The sequence below is a fragment of the Paroedura picta genome, chromosome 3, assembly GCF_049243985.1.
Source record: "Paroedura picta isolate Pp20150507F chromosome 3, Ppicta_v3.0, whole genome shotgun sequence".
NCBI lineage: Eukaryota > Metazoa > Chordata > Lepidosauria > Squamata > Gekkonidae > Paroedura > Paroedura picta.
Genome location: NC_135371.1, coordinates 5507158 through 5533550, shown reverse-complemented (window position 1 = coordinate 5533550; position 26393 = coordinate 5507158). Strand labels below are relative to the sequence as shown.

At 51.9% G+C, this 26393-nt stretch overlaps 2 protein-coding genes across 3 annotated transcripts; one reads left to right on the top strand and one right to left on the bottom strand.

The window, feature by feature from the left end:
* Positions 1-1258: 1258 nt before the first annotated feature.
* On the bottom strand, positions 1259-16991 carry LOC143834175 (uncharacterized). Its single transcript, XM_077330776.1, has 5 exons — positions 16380-16991; positions 14690-15564; positions 13964-14063; positions 11962-13248; positions 1259-2757 (listed from the first exon to the last, which is right to left on the bottom strand). The coding sequence occupies exons 2-5, from the start codon at positions 15440-15442 to the stop codon at positions 2153-2155; spliced, it is 2745 nt and encodes a 914-aa protein (XP_077186891.1). The 5' UTR covers positions 15443-15564; positions 16380-16991; the 3' UTR covers positions 1259-2152.
* Positions 16992-17604: 613 nt separating this feature from the next.
* Positions 17605-26162, top strand: LOC143834033 (uncharacterized). Of its 2 annotated transcripts, none has more exons than XM_077330553.1 (4): positions 17605-17690; positions 19679-20541; positions 21146-21272; positions 21805-26162. In XM_077330553.1, exons 2-4 carry the CDS (start codon positions 19783-19785, stop codon positions 22650-22652), a joined length of 1734 nt encoding a protein of 577 aa, XP_077186668.1. In that variant the 5' UTR covers positions 17605-17690; positions 19679-19782; the 3' UTR covers positions 22653-26162. The 2 variants fall into 2 exon arrangements, with proteins under 2 accessions (XP_077186668.1, XP_077186669.1); XM_077330554.1 differs by lacking the exon at positions 17605-17690 and adding an exon at positions 18985-19117.
* Positions 26163-26393: the final 231 nt, after the last annotated feature.

The following is a 26393-nucleotide window of genomic DNA, read 5'->3' as shown; positions in this document are numbered from 1 at the left end:
TAGGCTGCAACAAATCTCTTTGGCTGTTACAGACAGACCGACTCTGTACAAGATCCTTGGTCCATTGAGGGGACGGCCATACATTTTGTTAATCTTGAGAGGCAGCGTGGTGGAGTCCTTAAGAGCGGCAGCTACTAATCTGGCGAGCTGGGTTTCATTCCCTACTCCTCTTCCACGTGCTGCCGGCTGGGTGACCATGGGCCATTCACAGTTCTCTCAGAGCTCTCTCAGCCCCACCTACCTCACAGGGTGTTCTGTTGTGGGGAGAGGAAGGGTAAGCGATTGAAAGCTGCAGCTTTGGGTAATTAAAAGTGGGGTACAAAAAAAAAACCAGTTCTTTTTCTCTTCTTCTTAAAGGTGCTATTGGGCTCTCACTGTTTTCTGTTGTTCTGCCAAGGTCTGGGGATTTCCGCACCCGTTAAAAATAGTGAAACGCTTACCTTTTGTTGTCGTTATATTCCGGCCCCTCCATAGGTTGTCGCCAACATGCAGCGTCAGGCCAGTAAACGGCCGGCTATATTATATCCCCAAAAGTGGATTCACCAACCTATGTAACGCTACCTAATGGAGATCAACCAGCAAGCAACCAGCGGAGGGAAAATATGGAGGCTAAAACACACAAAAGGTGCCTGCCTCGTCCTGATCCTGCTCCCGCCCTCCCTCTCCTGGGGATAGAGACATGCTGGAGGAACGAATAGAAGAAGAAGAGTAGGTTCTTATATGCCGCTTTTCTCTTCCCAAAGGAGTCTCAAAGCAGCTTACATTCGCCTTCCCTTTCCTCTCCCCACAACAGACACCCTGTGAGGTGGGTGAGGCTGAGAGAGCCCTGATACTACTGAAGAAGAAGAAGAGTTGGTTCTTATATGCCACTTTTCTCTACCCGAAGGAGTCTCAAAGCAGCTTACATTCGCCTTCCCTTTCCTCTCCCCACAACAGACGCCCTGTGAGGTGGGTGAGGCTGAGAGAGCCCTGATACTACTGAAGAAGAAGAAGAGTTGGTTCTTATATGCCACTTTTCTCTTCTCGAAGGAGTCTCAAAGCAGCTTACATTCGCCTTCCCTTTCCTCTCCCCACAACAGACGCCCTGTGAGGTGGGTGAGGCTGAGAGCCCTGATATTACTGATATACATGACCACAAAATGGCCGCCATGGGAGGCGGAGCCAACCGTACACACAGAGGAATCCCAAGAATGAGGGTGTCAACTGTATCTCTCCCAATAGATAAAGCACTTGCCACAAAAAAGACTCCCACCACATCTGATTGTTATTAATATTTATTAAATCCATGAAAGCTGTTCAGCAGAAACAATTGTTTTGTGTGTCACTACAAGAAGAACAAAATTCTGAAAAAAATCAGCAAGTAAGTTTGTTCACCGCATCTTAAAATTGTCCTGTTTCACACGCAGTTTCCCCTCTATGGTGTCTGTACCTAGAGATGCCAGCCTCCAGGTGAGACCTGGGGATCCCCTGGAATTGTAGCTGATCTCCAGGTGAGAGAGACCAGTTCCCCTGGAGAAAATGGCTGCTATAAGGTGGACCCTATAACATTATGCTCCACTGAGGTCTCTCCCTGGCCCCAAATCCCACCCACTCCAGGCTCCACCCCCAAAGTCTCCATGTCTTTCCCAACCCAGAGCTGGCAACCCTACTTTGAGAAAAAATATCAGTAGAAATAAAATCAAAATGAAATAAATAGGAAATCATGTCGAGGGACGCAGCACGAGGGGACTGGGAAATGAGGCTACTCTGACAGCAAGCAGCTGTCCTCTTTTATACCAATCAGGCTTTTGGACAAAAGACCTGCAGCCCAAACCATTTAGTTCCCACTCCGTCCCAGTCCGGTCTCCTCAACTCCGTGCCTCACGTTCTTCCCTGTCCCCAAAAACCTGCCGAGGCCTGCTCTGGTGTTATCTGACGGGCCGCACCAACGTCCCCCTGTAACAGACCTGCAAGGCCACGAATGCTTTTAACCACGCGGGTTGAATGTTTGTGCGCATTCCGTGCCACTCCATCCAACCCCAGCCACGCCAGCTTTCCCTTTAACGGACCCGCCCTATGGGGCCGCCCTTTTCGGTTCGTGCAGCTCGGCTCTTGACTCGGAACCAACTGGATGCAACGGGCGAGAGGCGAATCTTGCGGCCTCCCCGGCCTACTACAGGTTCTCTCGCAGGTGGATCTTCTTGTGCTTCGTAAGCGCCGGCCTCTCCCGGAAGCTCCTCTCGCACACCAAGCACTTGTAAGGTTTCTCCCCCGTGTGGATGCGCAGGTGAGCCATGAGCAGCGCCGTGCGCGTGAAGCTCTTCCCGCAGACCGAGCAGGTGTAGGGTTTCTCCCCCGTGTGGACCCGCCGGTGCACGATGAGGTTGGAGTGCTGGCTGAAGCCCTTCCCGCAGTCCGAGCAGGTGTAGGGCTTCTCCCCCGTGTGGGACCGCACGTGGTCCGTCAGGGCGGAGCTGCGGTGGAAGCTCTTCCCGCACTCGAGGCACTTGTAGGGCTTCTCGCCCAGGTGGATCTTCTCGTGCTGGTGCAGGCCGGAGCTCCAGACGAAGCTCTTGGGGCAGAAGGAGCACGAGTAGGCCTTCTCCCCCGTGTGGATCCGCTGGTGTCCCAGCAGGCAGGAGCCTTGGGTGAAGGTCTTCCCGCAGTCCAGGCACTTGTAGGGCTTCTCCCCGGTGTGGATTCTCAAGTGCCTGTTGAGGTGGGAGAGCTGGTGGAAGCGTTTCCCGCACTCGGAGCACTTGTGCGGTTTCTGCCCGGGGGGGGTTTTCTCGCAGGCGCCGACGTCGGGACTCGAACCCAAGGCTCCCCTACAGTTCTCCAACAGTTCCTTTCTCGTAGGGCTGTCCAGCTGAGAGATCGCTGGGCTTTTTCTGGCCCGTCCCTCACCGTCTGCAGGAATTATGAGAGAATGAGCATTTGGAGAGAATTCCAGCTCATAGCCAGCACGATGCAGGAGTTAAGAGTGGTTGCCTCACAGCATCGTAATCAAGGAATTAATCCATTAATTAATTATTTCATTCATTACTTCATTCATTACTTCATTCATTGGCTGCCCCTCCCTGACAATCGACTTAGGGCAGCTAACGTCAAGAAAAACATGGACCAAGTAGATATAAAAACGGTTACGAACAACCATCTAATTTTTTTAAAAACTGAAACTCTAAAGAGTCCTCTGAACTCTGGAGAGCCAGGTTTGATTCCCCACTCCTCCTCCACATGAAGCCAGCTGGGTGACCTTGGGTCAGTCCCAGTTCTCTTGGAGCCGTTCTTGGAGAGCAGTTCTCTCAGAGCTCTCTCAGCTCCACCTCACTCACAAGGTGTCTGTTGTGGGAAGAGGAAGGGAAGGCGACTGCTGCTTTGGGTAGTGAAAAGCGAGGTTTAAAAGAAAAAAACAACCTCTTCTTCTTCTAAGTGAACACACTTGTTTTTTAAAAGAATTTCCAGAACCTTCTACTAATTCAGACTGTGGCTGCTGAAATCCTCACTGGACGTCTGTGGAGATCCAGCTGTTTTCACCACTAAGGCAGACCAATTCTTTTCAGGCCAAATACTGAATATATAATGTTTCCATTTTCTGAACTAATTTTAAGGCTTGTCTGAAAACTGAAATATTAGAAGAAGTGCTGGGGTTTTGTATCCCACTTTTTACTGCTGGAAGAGTCTCAAAGCGGCTTACAAATTTATTTCCCTTCCTCTTCCTACAGCGGACATCCTGTGAGGGAGGTGGGTCTGAGAGGGCTCCGATAGCCCCCGAAAGCATCCAAAAGGCATGCTGTTAGATATCTTCCCTGAAAGCTGGCCCACGTGTGCGAGAGAATGCTTCTTTTACACAACAACTGCTGCTACTTCAGACTGCCTCAAGACGGGAGCAGCAAAAAGGACCTTACTTGGCCTTATAGCTAGAGAAGGAGAGGATCTGCTGCTAGGCCAGACTCACCAGTCTGATGAAGTAGAAGAGTTGTTTTTTATACCCTGCTTTTCTCTTCCTGAAGGAGTCTCAAAGCGGCTTACAGTCGCCTTCCCTTTCCTCTCCCCACAACAGACACCCTGTGAGGGAGGTGAAGCCGAGAGAGCCCTGAGAGAACTGCTGGGTCAGAACAGCTTCTAACAGGACTGTGACTAGCTCAAAGTCACCCGGCTGGCTGCATGTGGAGGAGGAGCGGGGAATCAAACCTGGTTTGCCAGACTAGAGGCTGCCGCTCTTAACCATGACCCCACGCTGGCTGCATAGGAGACCACCTGAATTTTACAAACCCTGGGATGGCTTCTTAAAATGTGTTGATTTATAATGTACCGCTCCTAGTGTTAATCTTTTCTTTCTTTTCTGTCTTTCTATTGGTGGAAAGCAAATAAAACATTTTTGTTAAAAAGAGGGAGAACCTCAGAAGCAAAGCCAGGCCTTACCCAACGGAGCGGGATCCAGGCTGCTGTCTCGCGCCCCCCCTCTGGAGCTGCCCAGGAGAGCTGCCTTCGTTCTGGAGGGATACAGGCCCACCTCCGCCAACAGCCCGGAGACCTGAGAGGGAAGGAAAATCCGGGTCAGAACATTGAGGCGGGCCCCACACGGAGCATCAGCAGAACGGAAGGTCTCCAATTCAACCCCCGGCCTCTTAAGGTCTCGCCCATGCGTGACTGTCCAACAATTTTATTTTATTTTTCTTGGACTTGTCGCCCGCCACTCCCATACAATGGCTCGTGGCGAGCAACATCATAAAATCCTCCGGGTGGGGCCTGTAGAGCTCCCAGAACAACAAGTGAGCTCCAGGGCAGGGGTAGTCAGCCTGTGGTCCTCCAGATGTCCATGGACTACAATTCCCATGAGCCCCTGCCAGCATTTGCTGGCAGGGGCTCATGGGAATTGTAGTCCATGGACATCTGGAGGACCACAGGTTGACTACCCCTGCTCCAGAGGACAGAGATTACCTCCTCTGGAGAAAACGAAGAAAAAGAACTGTTTTTTTCCTCCCCTGTATCTCCCTTTTCACTATCGGAAGGTGTCTCAAAGCAGCTGACAATCCTCTTGTCTTTCCTTTTGAGGCAGGTGGGGCTGAGAGAGCTCTGAGAGAACTGGGATTGGCCCAAGGTCACCCAGCTGTGGAGGACTGGGGTATCAAACCCCCGCTTCTCCAGTCCAGAGGTCGCTTCCTTTAACTACGACACCGTGCTGGCAGATCTGGGGGGTGGACTCTTATGGAAGCCTGCACTTCTGAAGCACGCTCCTCCCCAAATTTCCAGGAATCCCCCAACCCAAAACTAGCAGCCCTCCTTGAGGCTCTGAGTCGTAGAATCATGGAATCATAGAGTTGGAAGGGACCTCCTGGGTCATTTAGTCCAACCCCCTGCTCAACGCAGGATACTCACAATTCTATCACTGTAACCTGCCACCCCCTTGAGCCTTCACAGAATCAGCCTCTCCGTCAGATGGCTCTCCAGCCTCTGCTTAAAAATTCCCAAAGATGGAGTCACAGCTGGCCAGTACCTCATTTCTTCCAGAAAAGCTGAAAAGGGTTTTGTCAGCAGCCAGAATCCCCCCCAGCCTCCCCATTTGATTGTGCATGTCTAAGCTCTGGGGATCTTTCACTAATGGGTGGTAGTGTGGGGTGGGGAGCTGAGGCAGGGAAGCCGGAACCTCACCACTTTCTCCATGTGCTGCAAGGGTAACAGAGACCCCGGGCTCTCTTCCCCTTCCGCCCGAGGCTCGGAGAGATCCCCTGCCAGTCTCAGGGGCTCTTCCCGCCGCTGCAAGAAATCCTCGGCCAAGGCCACCGCCTGAGTGCAGCTCTCTGGGCCTCCTTCCTTCACCCAGCTCTGGATCTCCGGCGGCAGGACGGCCAGGAACTGCTCCAGGATCAGCAGCTCCAGGATCTGCTCCTTGGTCCTCCTCTCGGGCGTCAGCCACTGGTAGCAGAGGAGCCAGAGGCGGCTGCACACCTCCCGTGGACCCTCGGCCTCCGGGTAGCCAAACTGACGGAAGCGCTGGCGGCGGATCTCCACGCTGGCCGTCTCTTCCGCCCCAGCCTCGTCTTTGGCAAATGTTCCGCCATCCGTCACCGGGCCAGGGCAAAGCTGGGCCAGCTGTTCTCCTGCAGGCTGACGGCTGGAGTTGGCGGCTCCTTCAAACGGCGGCGGGAAAGGGCCGGCCTGGTCCCACGGGGAGGGCTCTGGGACCTGTGGGTTCCCCCACCCTGCACAAAAGGACTGCAGCTCCTTTGGGAGATCCTGCCACCGGGTTGCCCAAGGAGATGCCAACCTCTCCTCGGCTTCCTCCTTGATTTGTGAAGGCGTTAATTTGTCCTCCATTTTCCCTGTCCTGGTGCTGCGAGGCATTTCTCTCCTTCCCTCGGCTTCCTCCTCCGGTTTGGGACCTACCAGGCCCCGTTCTTCTGTTTGCACTTTAGGCCGGAGCAGCAGAACGGAATCCGCCACAGTCTCTGGCTCGGCAGCCATTTTGTTTCTCAGGGCCAGGGCAGCCTGCTCGTAGCGGTCTCCGTTGGCGTCAGTCCCTGTCTCCCCACCTCGAAGGGCAATCTCCTCCCGGGTCTTCTCCTCGAACCCTGATGGAAGCCGGACTCCCAATCAGGGCTCAAGTCTTCTCAAAAGTAATCCTCAGAAGTCCCGTGGTTAAGCGAAAGACGCATTGAACGGGGGTCAGCAGAGACTTGCATGAGGGACATCATCCTGCAGGAGTGACATAAAATCATAGAATCCAATAAGAGTTGGACGGGACCTCATGGGTCATCTAGTCCAACCCCCTGCACAAAGCAGGACACTCACATCCCAATTGCTCACCAACTGTCCCCCTCCACCCCCTTGAGCCTTCACAGAATCAGCCTCTCCGTCAGATGGCTCTCCAGCCTCTGTTTAAAAATTCCCAAAGATGGAGAACCCACCACCTCCCGGGGAAGCCTGCTCCACTGAGAAACCACTCTAACTGTCAGGAACTTCTTCCGGATGTTTAGATGGAATTTCTTTTGGATTAATTTCCTCCCATTGGTTCTGGTCTGTCCCTCTGGGGCAAGAGAGAACAACTCTGCTCCATCCTCTCCATGGCAGCCTTTTAAATACTCGAAGATGGTTATCAGATCCCCTCTCAGTCGTCTCCTCTCTAGGCTAAAACACACAGGAACAAATTTTTAGGGAAACAGAATGTATTCATATGGCGAAGGAAATTAGCTCCTACCTGCAGCCTGAAGCAGGTATGACTGAGAGTCTGATATTGCAGAACATCAGACTAAATTCACAGGTGCAAATTCTGGCTTTGCTGCTTCCAGAGAGCTGGAAGAACGAATATTTCTACATTCACAGAACTCCATTTACCCTAACTGAGAGCCAGTTTGGTGTAGTGGTTAGGAGTGCGGACTTCTAATCTGGCATGCCAGGTTCGATTCTGCACTTCCCCACATGCAGCCAGCTGGGTGACCTTGGGCTCGCCAGGGCACTGATAAGGCTGTTCTGACGGAGCAGTGTTATCAGGGCTCTCTCAGCCTCACCCTCCCCACAGGGTGTCTGTTGTGGGGAGAGGAATGGGAAGACAACTGTAAGCCGCTTTGAGCCTCCTTCGGGTAGGGAAAAGCGGCATATAAGAACCAACTCTTCTTCTTCTTCTTCTAACCAGTAGCCCAGGAGTGGCCAAACTGTGGCTCTCCCAGCGCCCATGGACTCCAATTACCCCGAGCCCCTGTCAGCATGGTATTGGCAGGGCCTTATGGTAACTGTAGTCCTTGGACATCTGGAGAGCCGCATGAGTCCCACTTTCATGCACCGTGGCCAGATGTTGACAAACTGCCCAGGGAAAGGTGAGCCCACATTTATCCAAAAGGCAGAGAGGGCAGAACCCCGCGAAATGGCAGGAAATTATTGCAATCCCTTTCCCAAAGCTATAAGAAAGAAGAAAAAAGCAGAAAGAAAGGATAAAGGAAATGCATTAAAAAATAACTATATTCATTTTGTCCCATTCAAAATGCCTGGCTGCAATTCTCCCCATTACAGGACATATTTAATCTCCCAATGCCCCCACCTTAAAGCCCCCCCCCAAAAAAAATTAAAATCCAGCTCACCCCAGGTGCTGCAATGCAACCCTCCCAAAGGCTCAATAGCTGCCCTGCAGAAGCCCAGCTGGGAAGCCAAGCAGGAAAGGGGCTTCCCATTGTTTACCGTCCCCTCCCCAGCGCCTCTCAAAGTTCGAGAGCCCGTCTGCGAAGGACCTCTCTATGGCCTTAACCCTTGAGAGCCTACGGGGCTAGGGTTGAGGAAGCCCCCAAGGCTTCTTCCAGAGGGTGAGCCCCTGAGGGCAGGGGGCCATCTGGTGCCCTCTCCTCTGTTGCTTCCCCTACACCAGCTTGGTGTCGTGGTTAGGAGCGCGGACTTCTAAAATGGCAAGCCGGGCTTGATTCCCCGCTCCTCCGCATGCAGCCAGCTGGGTGACCTTGGGCTTGTCACAGTCCTGATAGTGCTGTTCTGACTGAGCAGGCATATCAGGTGAAGTAGGTGGGGCTCTCTCAGCCCCACCTACTTCACAGGGTGCCTGTTGTGGGGAGAGGAAAGGAAAGGCGGTTGTAAGCATCTTTGCAACTGTAAGCATCTTTGCAACCCCTTCGGGTGGAGAAAAGAGCTTCTTCTTCTTCTTCTAAATCCAGGTTAAGATTGCAAACTCCTTGGGGGCAGGGATTGCTTCTGTTGCCTCCCTCCCCCAGTCCCATTACAGTGGGGTTGCCAACCTCTGGGTGAGGCCTGGAGATCTCTCTGAATCATGATCTCCAGGTGACAGGTGTCATTTCCCCTGGAATAAATTTTTGCATTGAAAGGTGGATTTGATGACGTTAGGTCCCCTATGAGGTCTCGCCCCTGCTCAAACTTTGCCGTCAGAACTGTTTTCAGACTGGTTTTAAGCAGCGGTTCTCAACCTGGGGGTCAGGACCCCTTGGGGGGTTGAAAGAGCCTTTCACAAGGGTCGCGGCAGGGAAAGCAGCTTGGCTGGGGGGGTCGCCATCCACACAACAGCCTTGCGGGGTAGATCGAGATAGAGTGTTTGTCTGTCTGGAGCAGCGGAAAAGAACAAGATAGGCGTGGTGGGACAAGAGGCAGAACTGAACTGAACTGAACTGAGAAACCCTGGGAAAAAACCCAATTTATATACAATCATTAACAATGGATCTTCACGCCATTGTCCAGTTTTGTTTTAATTTCTGTGAAAGAACACTTGTATAACGTTATGGTTGGGAGACACCACAACATGAGGAGCTGTATTAAAGGGTCGCGGCATCAGGAAACCTGAGAACCACTGACCTAAGAGATTATGAAAGAAACTTCAGCTATCAGTTCTGTGCCTTCCTTGAACTGCTGCCAAATATTTCGCCTTGTGATATTTTTGAAATAAACTGTAATTTGAAATGAAAACGTGTGGTTTGTTATCGGAAGAATCAGCATATGGATTTTTTTTTGGTTTGTATTTTTACGATGTTTTAATTATACTGTATTTTTATTTGATTTGATACTTGATTGTGAACCGCCGCGAGCCAGCTTGCTGGGAGCAGGCAGTATACACATTTAATTATATATTAAATAAATAAATAAATGAAGTACCTGGAGACTTTGGGGGTGTTGCCAGGAGTCGGCAGGATTTAGGGGTGGGGAGGGACCTCTGTGGAGCATAATGCTATGGAGCCCCCCCCCTGAAGCAGCCATTTTTTCCAGGGGGACTGATCTCTGGAAATGTGCTATGATTCCAGGGGTGGTCATGTTCCACCTAGAGCAGGGGTAGTCAAACTGCAGCCCTCCAGATGTCCATGGACTACAATTCCCAGGAGCCCCTGCCAGCGAATGCTGGCAGGGGCTCCTGGGAATTGTAGTCCATGGACATCTGGAGGGCCGCAGTTTGACTACCCCTGACCTAGAGTCTAGCAACCCTATTTGGATTGGAGACCACCAAGGAAATCTAGGGTTACTGGCAAACCAACTCCATTCATCTGGCAGCGTCCGGCCACGGAATTGGCACCACTGTGGGTGGGCAGGTAGTTGTGGATTTCCTGCATTCTGCAGGGGGTTGGACTAGATGACCCTGGAAACAATATGACCCCGGATTCTCTAACCCTACAGAGTCATCGTTAGTCAGCTGCGACTCGATAGGACTCTCCACCACCAGGTGTTAAAAAAAACCTTATCCAAATTAAAAGGAAGTCACAGCGGCAAAATTGAAGGAGGCCAAGTGGAAGAATTTTTCTTAAACAGCCTAATTAGTTTTTTTCCCCCCGGGGTTTCTCAGTTCAGTTCTGCCGATCTCGCTCTTTTCCGCTGCTCCAGACTGACAAATGATCTATCTCGATCAACCCCGCAAGACTGTTGTGTGGATGGCACCCCCCCCCCGGCCAAGCTGCTTGCCCTGCCGTGACCCCTGCGAAAGGGTCGTTCGACCCCCAAATTGGTCCCGACCCCCAGGTTGAGAACCACTGCATCAGAGGGATCATTGGCTCCAGCGCCAAAATATACCACGGATCAACTTATCTGAAGAACTATTCAAAAGGGACTCTTGGCAAAGATCACTCCGAATGTCTTGCCGAAGGCTTTCACGAGTGGAATCAACCAGCTTTTGTAGTTTTCTCAGATTGTGGGGCCATGTTCTGGCAGTTTTTGCTCCTAACGTTTCGCCTGCATCTGGGGCCACTGCCAGCCAGAGACGCAGGCAAAACACTCGGAGCAAAAAGGACCAGAACACAGTTCCGCAGCCCAAGAACACAATAAAAGACAGTCACGGTGAATCCTTCCTTGTTCAAGCCCCGTGAAACAGTCAATTTGTAAAAAATGCGTTTCTTGCACTCTGCAGCTCTGTGTGTGCTGACTGCGGACCAAAATTTCTCTTTATCAATCCCTGCTCCCGCATCAAAGGTTCGTGCTCTCCCTCGATTTTTCACCTGGTTAAAAAAAAGCCTGTTAGAACCCAGAGTAACATAGATCCAAGCGGGTAGCCGTGTTGGTCTGAAGCAGCACAACAAAGCAAAATCAGACTCAAAACAATGACATACCCTGGACTCAACAAGGACATTGGTTTTTTTTTTTAATCTCACTATGCATGCTAAAGAGCCTCTTGTGGCGCAGAGTGGTAAGGCAGCCATCTGAAAGCTTTGCCCATGAGGCTGGGAGTTCGATCCCAGCAGCCGGCTCAAGGTTGACTCAGCCTTCCATCCTTCCAAGGTCGGTAAAATGAGTACTCAGCTTGCTGGGGGGTAAACGGTCATGACTGGGGAAGGCACTGGCAAACCACCCCGTATTGAGTCTGCCATGAAAACGCTGGAGGGCGTCACCCCAAGGGTCAGACATGACCCGGTGCTTGCACAGGGGTTACCTTTACCTTTACCTATATGCATGCTAAACTTGTTTAACTCATGTGTCCACACTCCTCACAATTTAATTGGGACAATGTGACTGTAAGGGGATGTATATAATGTAATTTTGAATTTAACCCTCAGGCCTCAGGACAAGCCGGCTCAGCTTCTACTTGCAGGAACGTTTTGCACTTGGGGGGAGACAGATGGGGCCGGCAACAAATGGTAAAGCATAAGCTGTTAGTCACTAACATAGACAGTTTTATTTCTCCTGTGTTTTTTGTGAACTACAACAAAATTGGAGGGGACCAATTGGCAGTTTTAGCAAAAGAATCATCATATGGCTGTATTGTGCCACAGTTTACTAATTTAACAGAATGAACTTTATATTCCCACTGTCATGATGGTCAGTTCATAGTCTGAGGAAGAGGGCTTGCGCTCGAAAGCTCCTGCCTTGAATAAATCTTTGTTGGTCTTAAAGGCGCCCCCGGACTCTGATTTTGTGTTGTTGTCCTGAGTAACACAGCTGAGTATTTCACAGCTTCTACGTTTCTCTTCATAAGTTCCAGCCCACAACGAAGAACTGAAATGGCTTTCTCTCTCACTCAGGCCCCCCCTACCTGTACCCCCAGTTTTTACGCCATGTGGGTTCTCTCGTGTTTCGTGAGCTTCGACCTCTGACTGTAGCTCTTCCCACAAACCGAGCAGTGATAAGGTTTCTCCCCCGTGTGAGTCCTCATGTGTAACTTTAGCCCCGAGCTCTGACTGAAGCCCTTCCCGCAGGCCGGGCACGGGTAAGGCCTCTCGCCCGTGTGGGTCCGTTCGTGCTTGATCAGGCCCGAGTGGTGGCGGAAGCGCCTCCCGCAGACGGGGCACTTGTAGGGTTTCTCCCCCGTGTGGGTCCTCTCGTGCGCGGTGAGGGTCGAGCTGTGGCCGAAGGACCGCCCGCACTCCGAGCAGGTGTACGGCTTCTCGCCCGTGTGGGTGATTTCGTGCCTCACCAGGTCCGAGCTGCGGAGGAAGCTCTTCCCGCAGTCCGAGCACCGGAAAGGCTTCACCCCCGTGTGGGTCCTCTCGTGCAAGATCAGATTGGAGCGCTGGCTGAAGCTCTTCCCGCAATCGGCGCATGCGTACGGCCTCTCCCCCGTGTGGGTCCGCTTGTGGAACCGAAGGCCTGAGCTTTTGCTGAAGTCCTTGCCGCAGGCGAGACACTTGTACGGCTTCCCCGCCGGGAGTTCGGGGGCCGGGGGGCCGTCGCCCGAACGCAAGTTTTTCTCGCGGTCAGCAGGCGGACGCGACTCCTCCCCGGCGTGGCTCCACTCGTGTTTCACCAGACTCGAATACAGGCTGAAGCTCTCCCCACACGTCACACAGGCGTAAAGCTTCTCTTCCAGGGCCAGTTCTTCATGCTGGTTCAGGCCCGAGCTTTCGGTAGAGTTTTTCCCACAATCAGAGCATTCAGGAGCCTTCAGCCCCACACTGTTTTGTGCTCCTTCCTTCACCTTTGAGCCCTGAAGGGAGTTTTCCCCACAGCTTAGGCACCGATTCGGCTTCTCGCTCCAGCGCCGGACCAAGTCGGGGCTCTCCCTAGACACGGAGCGTTTATGAGGTCTGCCTTCGGCGTCGATTAAGAAATCCGAGCCCTCGTCAAAATCGTCCCCGACGTAGATTTCCGAGCTCTCGAATGCAGACCGGCCTGACGGGTCATTGGATTCTCCTCTGCCTTCTTCCAAAACACACAGGCTGGCCTGTCTCACTGGGCTGGGTGCAGTCTTCCCTTTGAGATCGTGCCGTTTCTCGGGGGATTGTCCCGGATCTTGATGCCGGGAAACGTCTTTTACATTTCCGGGATCCACTCCATGGAATTCCACTTGCGTTGCTTTTCCCCTTGAAGAAATGTGTTCATGTTCACTCGATCCCTCATCATTGCCTGGCAAAGAGAAGAGCAAAAAGGTTGCCTTTGGTCATTACAGATTCAGGACCATTTCTACCGAATAGAGCCAACATTCCCTTTTTAAAAAAAAGACATGATTCCTTAAAGTATTTATACTTCACTTTCCCATCATAGCTACGAAGGAGATTTATTTATTATTATATATTTTTATATATAATAAACAAAAAAAAAAAAAACATGAAAGAAAAAGAATACGCATACTTGCATGGTTGAATACATGTTTTGCCCTGTGCCCCCAATCCCCCCCCCGAAATCCATTTTCACTCCAAATCTAGTTTCTTATCTGGCGAGCCGGGTATGATTCCCCGCTCCCCCACATGCAGCCAGCTGGGTGACCTTGGGCTCCCCATAGCACTGATAAAGCTGTTCTGACCGAGCAGGAATATCAGGGCTCTCTCAGCCTCATCCACCTCACAGGGTGTCTCTTGTGGGAAAAGGGAAGGCGACTGTAAGCCGCTTTGAGCCTCCTTCGGGTAGGGAAAAGCGGCATCTAAGAACAAACTCTTATTCTCCTTCAATTGTGGATTTCTTAATTTTGAATCCTATGGCACTGCCACGGATTGTACTGACTTTACACAACGGTGTTTGCCTGCTAGAGTCTCAGGGCAAAAGAGCAAAAGTAGTCACACTGGAGATCAGAGTCTGCGAGCCAAGAGGTTACCCAGTTTACTGTGCAAGCTAACATTCTTACTGAAATGGTCTTCCTTGGGCTCTCCGTTAAGCAGGACACAGCTGGAATCCGTCTGTTTGCCCTTGAGACAGATTACGGCTCCTTCAAACAGCCCCAGGTTCTGAAACAGCAACAAGAGACCCATGTTCAGGGCAAGAAACAGGGCTGAGAAAGCAGAAGCTACAGACAACATAGCAGCATGTTACACTGGCTGGTCCATGGATCAAGGGAACTGGGTTCAAATCCTACGAGAAGAGGAAAAAGAGCTAGTTTTTTGTAACCTGCTTTTTACTTCTTTTTTTTAGTGGTTAAGAGTGACGGCCTCTAATCTGGAGAACTGGGTTTGAGTCCCACTGCTCTGCATGCAGCCAGCTGGGTGACCTTGGGCTAGTCACAGTTTCTCTTAGAGCTCTCTCAACCTCACCTGCCTCCCAAGGTGTCTGTTGTGAGGAGAGGAAGGGGAGGCCACTTTGAGACTACTTTGGGTAGTGAAAAGTGGAATATAAAGGCCAGCTTCAACAGACACTTTGTGAGAGAGGTGAGGCTGAGAGAGCCCCGATATTGCTTCTCGGGCAGAACAGCTCTATCAGGACTGTGACTAGCCCAAGGTCATAGAATCATAGAATCACAGAGGAATAGAATAGAATCACACACCGATCTGGCCCAATCTGATTGAGCCTTTCCACAGGCCCCGTGCCCTGCCTCCATCCCTCTCAAACCGGCCTCTCTCTTTCTCCACCTCCTCACCTGCTCTTCCGGCCTCTCGTCCTCTGGCTGCGGCAGCCGCAGGTACTCCTCAGCCAGGGCCACCGCCTGAGCACAGGTCTCCGGACCCCCTTCCCGGACCCAGCCCTGCATTCCCGGAGGCAGGACGGTCAGGAACTGGTCCAGGATCACCAGCTCCAAGATCTGCTCTTTGGTCCGCCTCTCCGGCTTCAGCCACTGGTAGCCAAACTCCCGGAGCTGGGCACACGCCTCTCGGGGCCCCTCGGCCTCCTCGTAGCAGAAGTGCCGGAAGCGCTGGCGTTGCCACTCCCGACAGCTGGCCTCTCCACGCAAGAGGGCCGCCCTCATTTTCCCGACGCTCTCCCGGATGTCGAGGCTGTGAAGGGCCTCCTCAGCATCTCCGAGGCCAGGGACCAAGCGAGCGAGCCACTGGCCGGCTTCCGCTCCCTCAAAACGGGCCAAGAAGGCCTTGATATCTTCCCACGTAGACCTGGTTTCCACCAATGGTTTGTTGCCCCAGCAAGCCTGCGTCCCCTTTGGGGACGCCGGAGTTTTCTGACATTCAAAGAGCTCTCCCTCCGGCTCTTCTTTAACTTGTAGAGCCATTGCGCTTTGGGGAATGTTCCTTCCGGAAAGCATGCCTTGAGGAGACGTTTTCCTCTCCCTCTTCAAAAACTCTATTGGTTTGCCGACCGGCGCATCCATCTTTTCTCCCGGCTCTTCCTCCTCATCCAGAGAAGCCCGTTCTCCCACAATTCTCTGCTCAGCCGCCATTTTGTGTCCCGAGGGAAGGAACGGGTAGGCCGTGGCTCCAGCCAGCCTCAGCTCTCCCTCTCCTCAGCAGAGAAAAGTCTGCCGTTTTCGGCTTCCCTTCAGGTCGCCGGGAAGCCTTGATCCTATGGAAAAACAGAGACAAAATTAACTGTAAATTAAACTGACGACGGCCACTTACCTCATGGAGATGAGGCGCCTTTTCAAAAAAGAGTTTTTCAGAGTTTACTGACAACAATTCCTGGCGACTCGGCAGCTGGAACCTAGGCAGGGTGTGGTTTGGAGAGGAGAGAAACCCCAACAGGGCTTAGTGACCCAGAATCCACCCTCCAAAGCAGCCCTATTCTCCATTTCGGTAGCCCAGAGATCAATTGTGATTCCAGGAGAATTGCAGGCTGCACCTGGAGGTTGGTAACCCTTCCCAGCAGTCAACTCTCCCCATAGCAAATCCAGTGTCAACCAGGAGAGGCAGCAGGAATGAACTGAGCTCATCTCTGGGGGTGATGCCTGCTGTTTCCTCTCTATGGATTTAGGATTTGGGGGCCAAGGGACCAAGCCCTATGAAGATAGGTTGAGGGACTTGGGAATGTTCAGCCTGGAGAAAAGGAGGTTGAGAGGGGACATGATAGCCCTCTTTAAGTATTTGAAAGGTTGTCACGGAGGAGGGCAGGATGCTGTTCCTGTTGGCTGCAGAGGAGAGGACACGCGGTAATGGGTTTAAACTTCAAGTACAACGATATAGTACAACTGGCAGTCTTCAAGTACAACTGGCAGTCTTCAAGCAAAGGTTGGATGCACACTTTTCTTGAATGCTTTAGGATGCTTAGGGCTGATCCTGCGTTGAGCAGGGGGTTGGACTAGATGGCCTCTATGGCCCCTTCCAACTCTAGGATTCTATGATTCTAGGATGATCAGTCTCTCAAGGGCCCTTGTAACTCACCTCCACTGGAAACCTGCAGCGTCCAAGGCAGAGAAAAGCACTTTGCAGGTGTCCCAACCTCTGCAATAACCGGGGCTGGGGAAATTCAAAAGGCAGATTCCCTCCTGGGGAAGGTGGAGCAGGAAAAGGATTCCCCTTCCCAGCCCTCCTTTGAAACAGCTGGTCCGCTCTGGGAAGTGGATCCTCTATTGCGTTAACCCTTTGAAGGATCACAGCCCTGCACTCTGGGCCCCTCCTGAAAAAAGAGAAGGAAAACCCTGAGAGATTCTTGGCTTTTAATTTTGTTGACAAATCTTTTAAAAACAAAACAAACCCCCCGAAAACAAACCTAGCCCTGCTCCAGGGCTTCAGCAGTAATCTATGATGGAGAAATTCAACAGGTCAAGTTTTGTTCTGTTGGTTTCCCCCTGCCTGCAAAGGTCATGATTGCTGCCTGTGAATTGTGGTTCTTGTTATTATTAAATTTTATTATAATGGAGGTTCCCCTGCATGTCTTATTCAGAGGTTCATTAGCTGCCAGGACTCATGGGAATTGTAGTCCCTAGTCCATCTGGAGAGCCACAGTTTGCCCCCCCTGCATGTCTTATTCAGATGTCCATCCTAGCTAGAGCTGCCGGGACTCATGGGAATTGTAGTCCATGGACATCTGGAAAGCCACAGTTTGCCTCCCCTGCATGTCTTATTCATATGTCCATCCTAGCTAGAGCTGCTGGGGCTCATGGGAATTGTAGTCCATAGTCCATCTGGAGAGCCACAGTTTGCCCCCCCCCCGCATGTCTTATTCAGATGTCCATCCTAGCTAGAGCTGCCGGGACTCATGGGAATTGTAGTCCATAGTCCATCTGGAAAGCCACAGTTTGCCCCCCCCTGCATGTCTTATTCAGATGTCCATCCTAGCTAGGGCTGCCGGGACTCATGGGAATTGTAGTCCATAGTCCATCTGGAGAGCTACAGTTTGCCCCCCCTGCATGTCTTATTCAGATGTCCATCCTAGCTAGAGCTGCCGGGACTCATGGGAATTGTAGTCCATGGACATCTGGAGAGCCACAATTTGCCCAAGGCTGATTCTGGGCGAAAGCTTGCACGTGCGGGCTCCACAGAGCAGCTGGCCTTCTCCAAGAGGACCCTGAGACGAAGGGGTTAAGATCACCGGGTCCCTGTTTCCTAGAGCGGCTCCAGACCCGTGGGGACCAGCCCGGAGATCACTTCCGGGCCCGCCTGCCGGGGGGGGGGGCAAAGTAGGGTTTGAATTTCCCAGGCGCTGCGGCGGCACCGGGTGCGAATCTCTTCATTGCAGGGAGGGGGCATCAGGTGAGTGCGGGAAAGAGCACGGGAGGCCCTTTTTTTTGTTGCAATGGCACATCCTGCTGTGCTGTATTGAAGCTGTGCCTGTTGGATCCCTGCCTGTTTTGGCTTTGAAGCGTACCGGCCAGACCACGCAGGCCAATAACCTGTTTCCTGCAGCAGCCGATCAGATCTCTCCTCCTAGCAAAGCAAAATCCTTCCCCAGTATCTTCCCCTGCAGCAACTGGAGTACAGGGGTGTACTGCCACTGAACCTGGAGGCTCCATTAGCCGTGGTAGCTACTATTCAGGGATATGCTGCCACTGAACATGGAGGTTCCACTAGTCATGATAGCTGCTAGTTCAAAGGTATGCTGCCACTGAGCATGGAGGTTCCATTAGCCATTATAGCGGCTGTTCAGGGGTGTACTGCCACTGGAAATGGAGGTTCCATAGCTGCTGTTCAGGGGTATACCGCCTCTAAACATGGAGGTTCCACTAGCCATTATAGCTAGCAGCTATGGATGGATTTGCCTTCTATGAATTTGTCTAATTCATCGGTAAATGTAGTGGTTACAGGGCTATGCTTTCAAATCTACGCTCAGTCCTGACTTTCGGAGGGTAAGCTTGGACCTGTTGTCCTTGCTCTGGCAGTCCTACCTCACAGGATTGTTGTCAGCATAAAATGGGAGCTGGGGAGAGCTGTATAAGCAAGAGGAGGGCAAAAATCAAGTAATAATGGTTTTAAAGTTGTGTAATTCCAAGCTTGCTTTATCTTGGAAGCTAAGCAGAGTAGGCCTAAGGGGTGTCGAACTCATTTATTATGAGAGCTAGATTGGACATAAATGTGACTTTAAAAAGAGTTCTTTATTTCACACATGCAAGCAAATCCCACAACAGAAACCCCCAAGTAAAACAAAACCTTCTGATAACTTTATATCTAATCGAATATAGAAGTAATGTCATATTAGTGTATTATTCCAACCAATTAAAAATGAAAATATAAAAACCAAAAATAAGGGGGGAAAGGGGGGAGGAGCTTCCATCCAAGTTGGCTGTCTTTTATATAAATCCATTTCTGAAAGATTATATCTCCTGATATAATTATTCACTACCTTAGGGAAAATTTCAGACAAGGATTAAAGAAGATTTTGAAGAACTGTGTTTTTGTACCCAGCTTTTCACTCCCCAAAGGAGTCTCAAAGCAACTTACAAACACCTTCCCTTCCTCTCCCCACTTCAGAAACCTGTGATGTAGATGAGGCTGAGAGAGAGGACTGCTCCGGGAGAACAGCACCATCAGTACTGTGACTAGCCCAAGGTGGCTGCATGTGGAGGAGCAGGGAATCAAACCCAGCTTGCCAGATTAGAAGCCATTACTCTTAACCACTCTGGCTATATAAACCCTTCTACTAATTCTGTCAGAAATGCTGATTTTAGGAATTTAGGCAGATGGTGAGTGGGTGAGCAGGAAGGGACATGCCAGTGTTTGTCTCTTGTGGCCTTTCCTTGCATACCCAGGGAATTGCTGATCGCCCCTGTGGGATGGCAGGGGGATTTTCTCCAGGCCACGCTAGAGTCGAGATTTTTGGTGGTGGGGATTGCTTGGCCATGAAATTGGGGTTATTGTGGTTGGGAAGGTAGTTGTGAGTTCCTGCGTTGTGCAGGGGGTTGGACTAGATCAGGGGTAGTCAACCTGTGGCCCTCCAGATGTTCATGGACTACAATTCCCATGAGCCCCTGCCAGCAAATGCTGGCAGGGGCTCATGGGAATTCTAGTCCATGAACATCTGGAGGGCCACAGGTTGACTACCCCTGGACTTGATGACCCTGGAAGACCCTTCCAACTCTGTGATTCTGTGAACTGCAGATAAATGTGGGCTTATGATACTCTGCACATGTTCAGAAACCTTTTGGAGGTATTAGCCACGTTCGTGTCCAGATTGTTCCTCATTTTTATTAGAGAAAAGCTCTTTTTGGCTGATTCTCATTAGGAATGCGGCTCTTCTCTTCCAGATCTCTCACATGCCTGGATTTTGTGTGTCGTCATAAAGAAAATCTTTCCCAGTTGGGATTATCTGCTAATAGCAGGTCCGGCCAGGTGTCACCTGGGAAAGAAAATGGCTGGTGAGCAGTGCAACATGGCCCCTTTGGGTCTTCACGTGGGGGCTGGGGTACGGCCAGGGGTGAAAATGGAGAATCCGGACTCCGTGTCCCTTGACGGGGGGCCTGGAAAAGGCCTTCATGCAAGGCATGCTGGGAACCTTGGGGAATTCTGGGAAAGAAACGAACCAGGCCCCGTAAAACGGGAGAAGGCAAAGTCCTGGGAAGCCCAGTGGCAAGACTTCCGGAAGGCGATGGAGACCTCTCAGTCCGAGGGGAGAAATCCACGCCGGCTTGGGCCGACGGTGAGAGAGTCTCGGACTCTTCCGTCCCCTCTTGACAAAACGTCTGACCTCAAGCAACGCACGAGGGGTCAGAGGCTAACCCAACAGCTGCTGGATCTCAGCAGAGAAGCCCAGTATGGGGACAATGGCCCGGAAGAGTGTGGGAAAATGAAGGAAGAAATCCTGGAAGACGACGCCGTCAGGGCGGAAGTGCAATGCCAGCGCTTCCGGACGTACCGCTACCAGGAGGCCAAGGGCCCACGACAGGCTTGTGGACACCTCTGGGAACTCGGGCATCAGTGGCTCAAGCCGGAACGCCACACCAAGGAGCGGATCCTGGAGCTGGTGATTCTGGAGCAGTTCTTGACCGTCCTGCCCCCGGAAATGCAGAAGACAGTCCGGAAAGGCGGGCCGGAGACCTGTGCCCAAGCGGTGGCTCTGGCTGAGGATTTCCTGCAGAGGTGTCCCCAGGGAGAGAGGCAGGAAGAGCAGGTGAGAATGGCTCATCCGTTAGGCCGTGAGGGGCTCTGATAAAGGTCCCTGTGCTCAGGTGAGAGGGTGGAACCCCACTGCGGAGCGCGCCAAGCTGAATTATTTTCGGAATGTTTCCCCCATGTCTGTTTCGGAGTCAGCCTGCAGCTAGAAAGCTAGCTTGTAGCTTAGCCCACATCTTCATGAGCTAGTTTTCTGTAAGCAGGGAGTTTTTCTCCCTACACAGGGAGTATTCAGATTTGGCAGTGGGAGGCCTTCTGATGGAACTGGAGATTTGGCTTTCACGTGGCACAGAGCACTGCACTGGATGGGTCATTGGCCTGATCCAACATGGCTTCTCTGACGTTCTTATGTCTGGCCCAGTGATGCTCTGTCTTCTTGCTGCTTGGGGGGGGGGGAGAGCAACAGTGTGGGGGTTTCTGGCCCTGCTACGGGACCTCCTGAGGACCCCTGGGTTTTGGCCACTGTGTGACACAGGGTGTTGGGCTGGATGGGCCATTGACCTGATCCAACATGGCTTCTCTTCTGTTCTCAACTGTGATCCGCTGTAACAGAATCACACAGGTTTGTTGGGCTGCGGAGGTCAACTGTCCCTCTTTTTCAGGCATCGAGGCCATTTGAGGACGGGGTGGCTGGTATTCCTGAGGCAGAGGGGAGCCCTCCCGACCCCCGGCAGAGCTTGCTTGTTAGAGAAATCAAACAGGAAGGTGACAGAAGCACCATCTCTCTGGGTAAGGGTTCCCTTCTTCCAACCATTGCAGCCATGTCTGTATTGTAACGGGTTCAAATCTTAACATTGGGGTGGATCTCGAACTGGAGTTCAATGCGCTGGACCTTAAGGGGGGTGCGTTTCCACCCATCTCCTGCCTGCCCTGTGAGGTAAGCGACCCTTAATTTGGAGGAAACCTTCAAGCTTGACTCGAGGAAGGTGGGGAATGAATATATAAGTAAATAAAAACAGGAGTAAAACAGGAGTGTTTTGCAAGCTTCTAATAACAACATGACATAAGGTGGCAGGTTCCATGCACTCTGAAGGCTATTGGTGGACCAAACAAGGTGTATGCATTTCCTGGACTCCTTATGGTACAGAAAAGTGGGGTATAAAATCTATTGTTCTTATTTTATTTATTAAATTTGTATACCACCTTTCCCCACTGGGATGATTCTTCCTCTCAATGGGTTTTCGTTTTGATCCCGAAGGGTTGTTGTTATTTTGTCCAAATATTGCTACGATTCCCATTACGGCCCTCTCTTTTTTCCCAGCGGGAGATGGCCAGAGGCCGAATCAACCTGGAATCCTGCGGAAACTGCAGCCGGGGTGGATTTTTTCCGGACGAGCCGGACAAAACCTTCCCTGGCCGGATCGAGGAGACATCTCTGCCAAGCGGGAGGAAACGTACCCCGAGAAGGAGGGGGACAAGTTCATTAATTCTCAGGGTCTTTACGTGGAACTCTGCGGCAACGTGGACCGGCAATCCAGACCCCCAGAGGAGGCGCGGAAGCCGGAGAGGGAGAAGGAGAAGGCCTGCGTTCACTGCGGGAAGGACTTCCAGCTGCGGTGTAACCTCCAGGCCCACGAGAGGACCCACACGGGGGAGAAGCCGTACAAGTGCTCCGTTTGCGGGAAGGGCTTCAGCACGAGGGCCTACCTGGTCACTCACGAGCGGATCCACACCGGGGAGAAGCCCTACCAGTGCGCCGACTGCGGGAAGAGCTTCTGCGACAACTCCAACCTGATCGTGCACAAGCGGACCCACACGGGGGAGAGGCCGTACCAATGCACCGACTGCGGCAAGAGCTTCCGGGAGCGGCCGGTCCTCATCCGGCACCAGAGGATCCACACGGGGGAGAAGCCCTACAAGTGCCGGGACTGCGGGAAGAGCTTCAGCCAGAGCTCGGGCCTGCTGGTACACGAGAGGACGCACACGCGGGAGAAGCCCTACACCTGCACGGACTGCGGGAAGAGCTTCGGGGGCAACTCCAACCTGCGGGTCCACATGAGGATCCACACGGGAGAGAAGCCCTACAGGTGCTCGGACTGCGGGAAGATCTTCAGCGACCGCTCACTCCTCCTTCGGCATCAGACTGTCCACCAGGAAGGGAAGGGCTAAACGCACAGATTGGGGACGCGCTCCGGATGGGGCGGGCCCTCCTGCACGGCTCATAAACCCTAGAACGTCGAGAAATGGGGAATTCATAACCCCCGCAGAGCCGAGAAGCTGACGGCCAGTAGGGTCCCCGAAACGGACAAACGATTGCATGTCGGAATTCGATTGCTCCTTCGGGCGTCCGTCGGCAGCTGGAGTGGGTGGGCAGGAATGCGTCTAGCACGATCCTAGGAATGTGTTTTTTAATCTATGCTTGTGCTATGTAGGCTGTAGGATGTAAATCTTTAGCCCTTTAAACCAGATGTCCATGGACTACAATTACCATGAGCCCCTGCCAGCATGTGCTGGCAGGGGCTCATGGTAATTGTAGTCCATGGGCATCTAGAAGAAACACAGTTTGACCACTCCTGCTTTAGGCCATTTCTTTATACGACAGACGTTGGGTCAAGTTTAGCTTTGTTTAGTCTGTAGCCATTCTGACTGCAACCTTAGGTCTAGATAATTATCGATAGACCCACGCTCGGCGGTTTGACTATTGTCATCTCCCATCAAAAAAGGATCTCCGGGTGCTGTGCTGTGACAGTAACCTTTGCCTGACACCTTTGAGATGGGTGCATGCAGACTCAAAAAGGTTGGGGAACCCTAGAATGAACAATATTGGGCTGGGTGTATCAGCAGGTGGACTCAATAGAAGAGCATTCATGGAATCCTAGAGTGGGAAGGGGCCAGACAGGCCCCCTAGTCCAACCCCTTGCTCAATGCAGGATCAGCCTCAAGCATCCAGGAGAAGAAACATAGAACCATAGAGTTGGGAGGAGCCAGACAGGCCATCTAGTCCAACCCCTTGCTCAATGCAGGATCAGCCTCAAGCATCCAGGAGAAGAAACATAGAACCATAGAGTTGGGAGGAGCCAGACAGGCCATCTAGTCCAACCCCTTGCTCAATGCAGGATCAGCCTCAAGCATCCAGGAGAAGAAACATAGAACCATAGAGTTGGGAGGAGCCAGACAGGCCATCTAGTCCAACCCCTTGCTCAATGCAGGATCAGCCTCAAGCATCCATGAGAGGAAACATAGAACCATAGAGTTGGGAGGAGCCAGACAGGCCATCTAGTCCAATCCCATGCTCAATGCAGGATCAGCCTCAAGCATCCATGAGAAGAAACATAGAACCATAGAGTTGGGAGGAGCCAGACAGGCCATCTAGTCCAATCCCATGCTCAATGCAGGATCAGCTTCAAGCATCCATGAGAAGAAACATAGAGTTAGGAGGAGCCAGACAGGCCATCTAGTCCAATCCCATGCTCAATGCAGGATCAGCCTCAAGAATCCAGGAGAAGTATCTGTCCAGCTGCTGCTTGAAGACCACCAGTGTGGGGGGAGCTCACCATCTCCTTGGGCAGCCCATTCCACTGCTGAACCACTCTGACTGTGAAAACTTTTTTCCTCCTATCTAGCTGATATTCTACATGAAGTTTAAACCCATGACTGTGGGTTCTATCCTCTGCTGCCCACAGGAACCACCTGAGGAACCACCCTATGAGGAATGGCTGAGAGACTTGGGAACATTCAGCCTGGAGAAGAGGAGGTTGAGAGGGGACAGGGTGGCTCCCTTGAAGTATCTGGAAGGTTGTCCCTTGGAGGAAGGCAGGGAGCGGTTACTGATAGGCCGGAAAGGGGAGTGATCCTGGCCACTTAAATCATTGATGGCCGAGGCTCCTCTCTCTTGGGGCGGAGAAGAGAAGCGTGGCCAGCCGACATCACTTCCTGGCCTGTTGAAGCCTTAAAAACATTCCAGCGGTACCTCCACGGGCAGAAAGTTGAAAAATGTGGATATACCCTGAATGCAATCATTAGCTACAAAATACAGATGTGTATGTACTAAAGCAGGGGTAGTCAAACTGTGGCCCTCCAGATATCCATGGACTACAATTCCCATGAGCCCCTGCCAGCAAATGCTGGCAGGGGCTCATGGGAAATGTAGTCCATGGACATTTGGAGGGCCGCAGTTTGACTACCCCTGTACTAAAGTGTTAAGGCCTAGGGCTTTTTCTCTCCGTCCTCCTTGGATTTTTAGCCACTCTTTTCAAGGGGTGGCTCTATAATGACAGACTGATTTTGCTTCCAGATAGCCACGTAACTGTTGTACAGAGGTAACAATGACAGTTACGAGGACACACACCCGATTTTGTGCTGTCGCCACCGTTCACCCCTTGCTAGTCGGACAGAAAACCGATTTTTATCCCGTTTCTATCCTGCCCTTTTTCCGAGCAGCCCAGGACGGTGTCCGCTCTATTCCTGCCTCCTACGTTTTATCCCTAGAACATCGACCCTGCGAAGCAGCAGGAGAAAAACGAACAAGAGTCCAGGAGCACCTTCAAGACTACTCAATTTTGGGTCTGGGGATCAGCTCTCTTGAGTCACTGCCTCTAGATACTGTTAGAATATGAGTCCAGAAAGACTCGCGTTCACGCTGTATCGGAAGAATTGAGCAGCGCCTCACGAAACCTCCTCTCCGGCCACAGAGGTTGATAATCTTGAAAGTGCTCCTGGACTTGGTCTTTCCTACTGCTGCAGACAGACTCACCGGGCGATCCATCTGGGCCTGTGAGGCTGAGAGAGGACAGTCATCCCTCATGGGCCTAAATATCCAGTATATTAGCGGTGGCTAAGCTTTGGCTCTCCAGATGTCCATGGACTACAACTACCATGAGCCCCTGCCATGCTGGCATGGGCTCATGGTAGTTGTAGTCCATGGACGTCTGGAGAGCCACAGTTTGGCCCCTCCTGCAGTAGGCTGGGTTCTTAGGGGCATGGGGGCCCACTGGGGCAGGAATTTGGAGGGAGAGGGCTTAGTTTGCTCCTGGGATTATTCTCCTGAACTGCAGGCTGCTGTTTGCCCCCCACCAATGAAACTGACCTCTGTTTGAGTCAGCCCTCAATGCCTGAGAAGGCCCAGTTTCCACTGCTTTAACCATAGAGTTTTGCCCAACTGCCAGAGCGTCCCCCAGGAACACACTGATATGACATCCGGGCACACTGGGAATTGACGTTTGTTGGGATGCTGCTCACATTGGGCCCTCGTTTGCTGTCATTTTTTCACAGCCAGTGTGTGTGTGTGTGTGGGGGGGGGGTGCCCAGTGCCCGCTGGTGGTGAGGAATACCCTGCCCCAAGCAGGGGAACTGCAACAGAGGGACTACCAGGGCACATGTAGTTGACGGACCCTGCAGCTAGCTAACTAAGCCCTTAAGTGGAGATTTGAACCTGGACCCTACTCCAGGACCTTGGCTATTGTATGACTCCAGCGATCCCGAGGGAAGAACGGCTGCACCAGCGCAGTGGCCAAGGAGGTGTGTGTCCGGTCATACGGGATTGTAGAATATTTTGCTCCAGGTGACTTAAGACGCGTCTTAGATGCCCTTGAGGATTTCCCCTCCGTTTTGTTTAGAAAAAAATGTATTGAGAGATATGCAAGACAACTTGTATACAAATAAAGGTTTTGTTTAAAGAAAGCATGGAGGTTTGATCCTCAGAAAAAATTATTACAAGGATTTTACTACAAGGGGAAGCCCATTTCTCCACCCCCCTCTTTCTCTCCCTTCCCTTCCCTTCCCTTCCCTTCCCTTCCCTTCCCTTCCCTTCCCTTCCCTTCCCTTCCCTTCCCTCCCTCCCTCCCTCCCTCCCTCCCTCCCTCCCTCCTTTCTTTCTTTCTTTCTTTCTTTCTTTCTTTCTTTCTTTCTTTC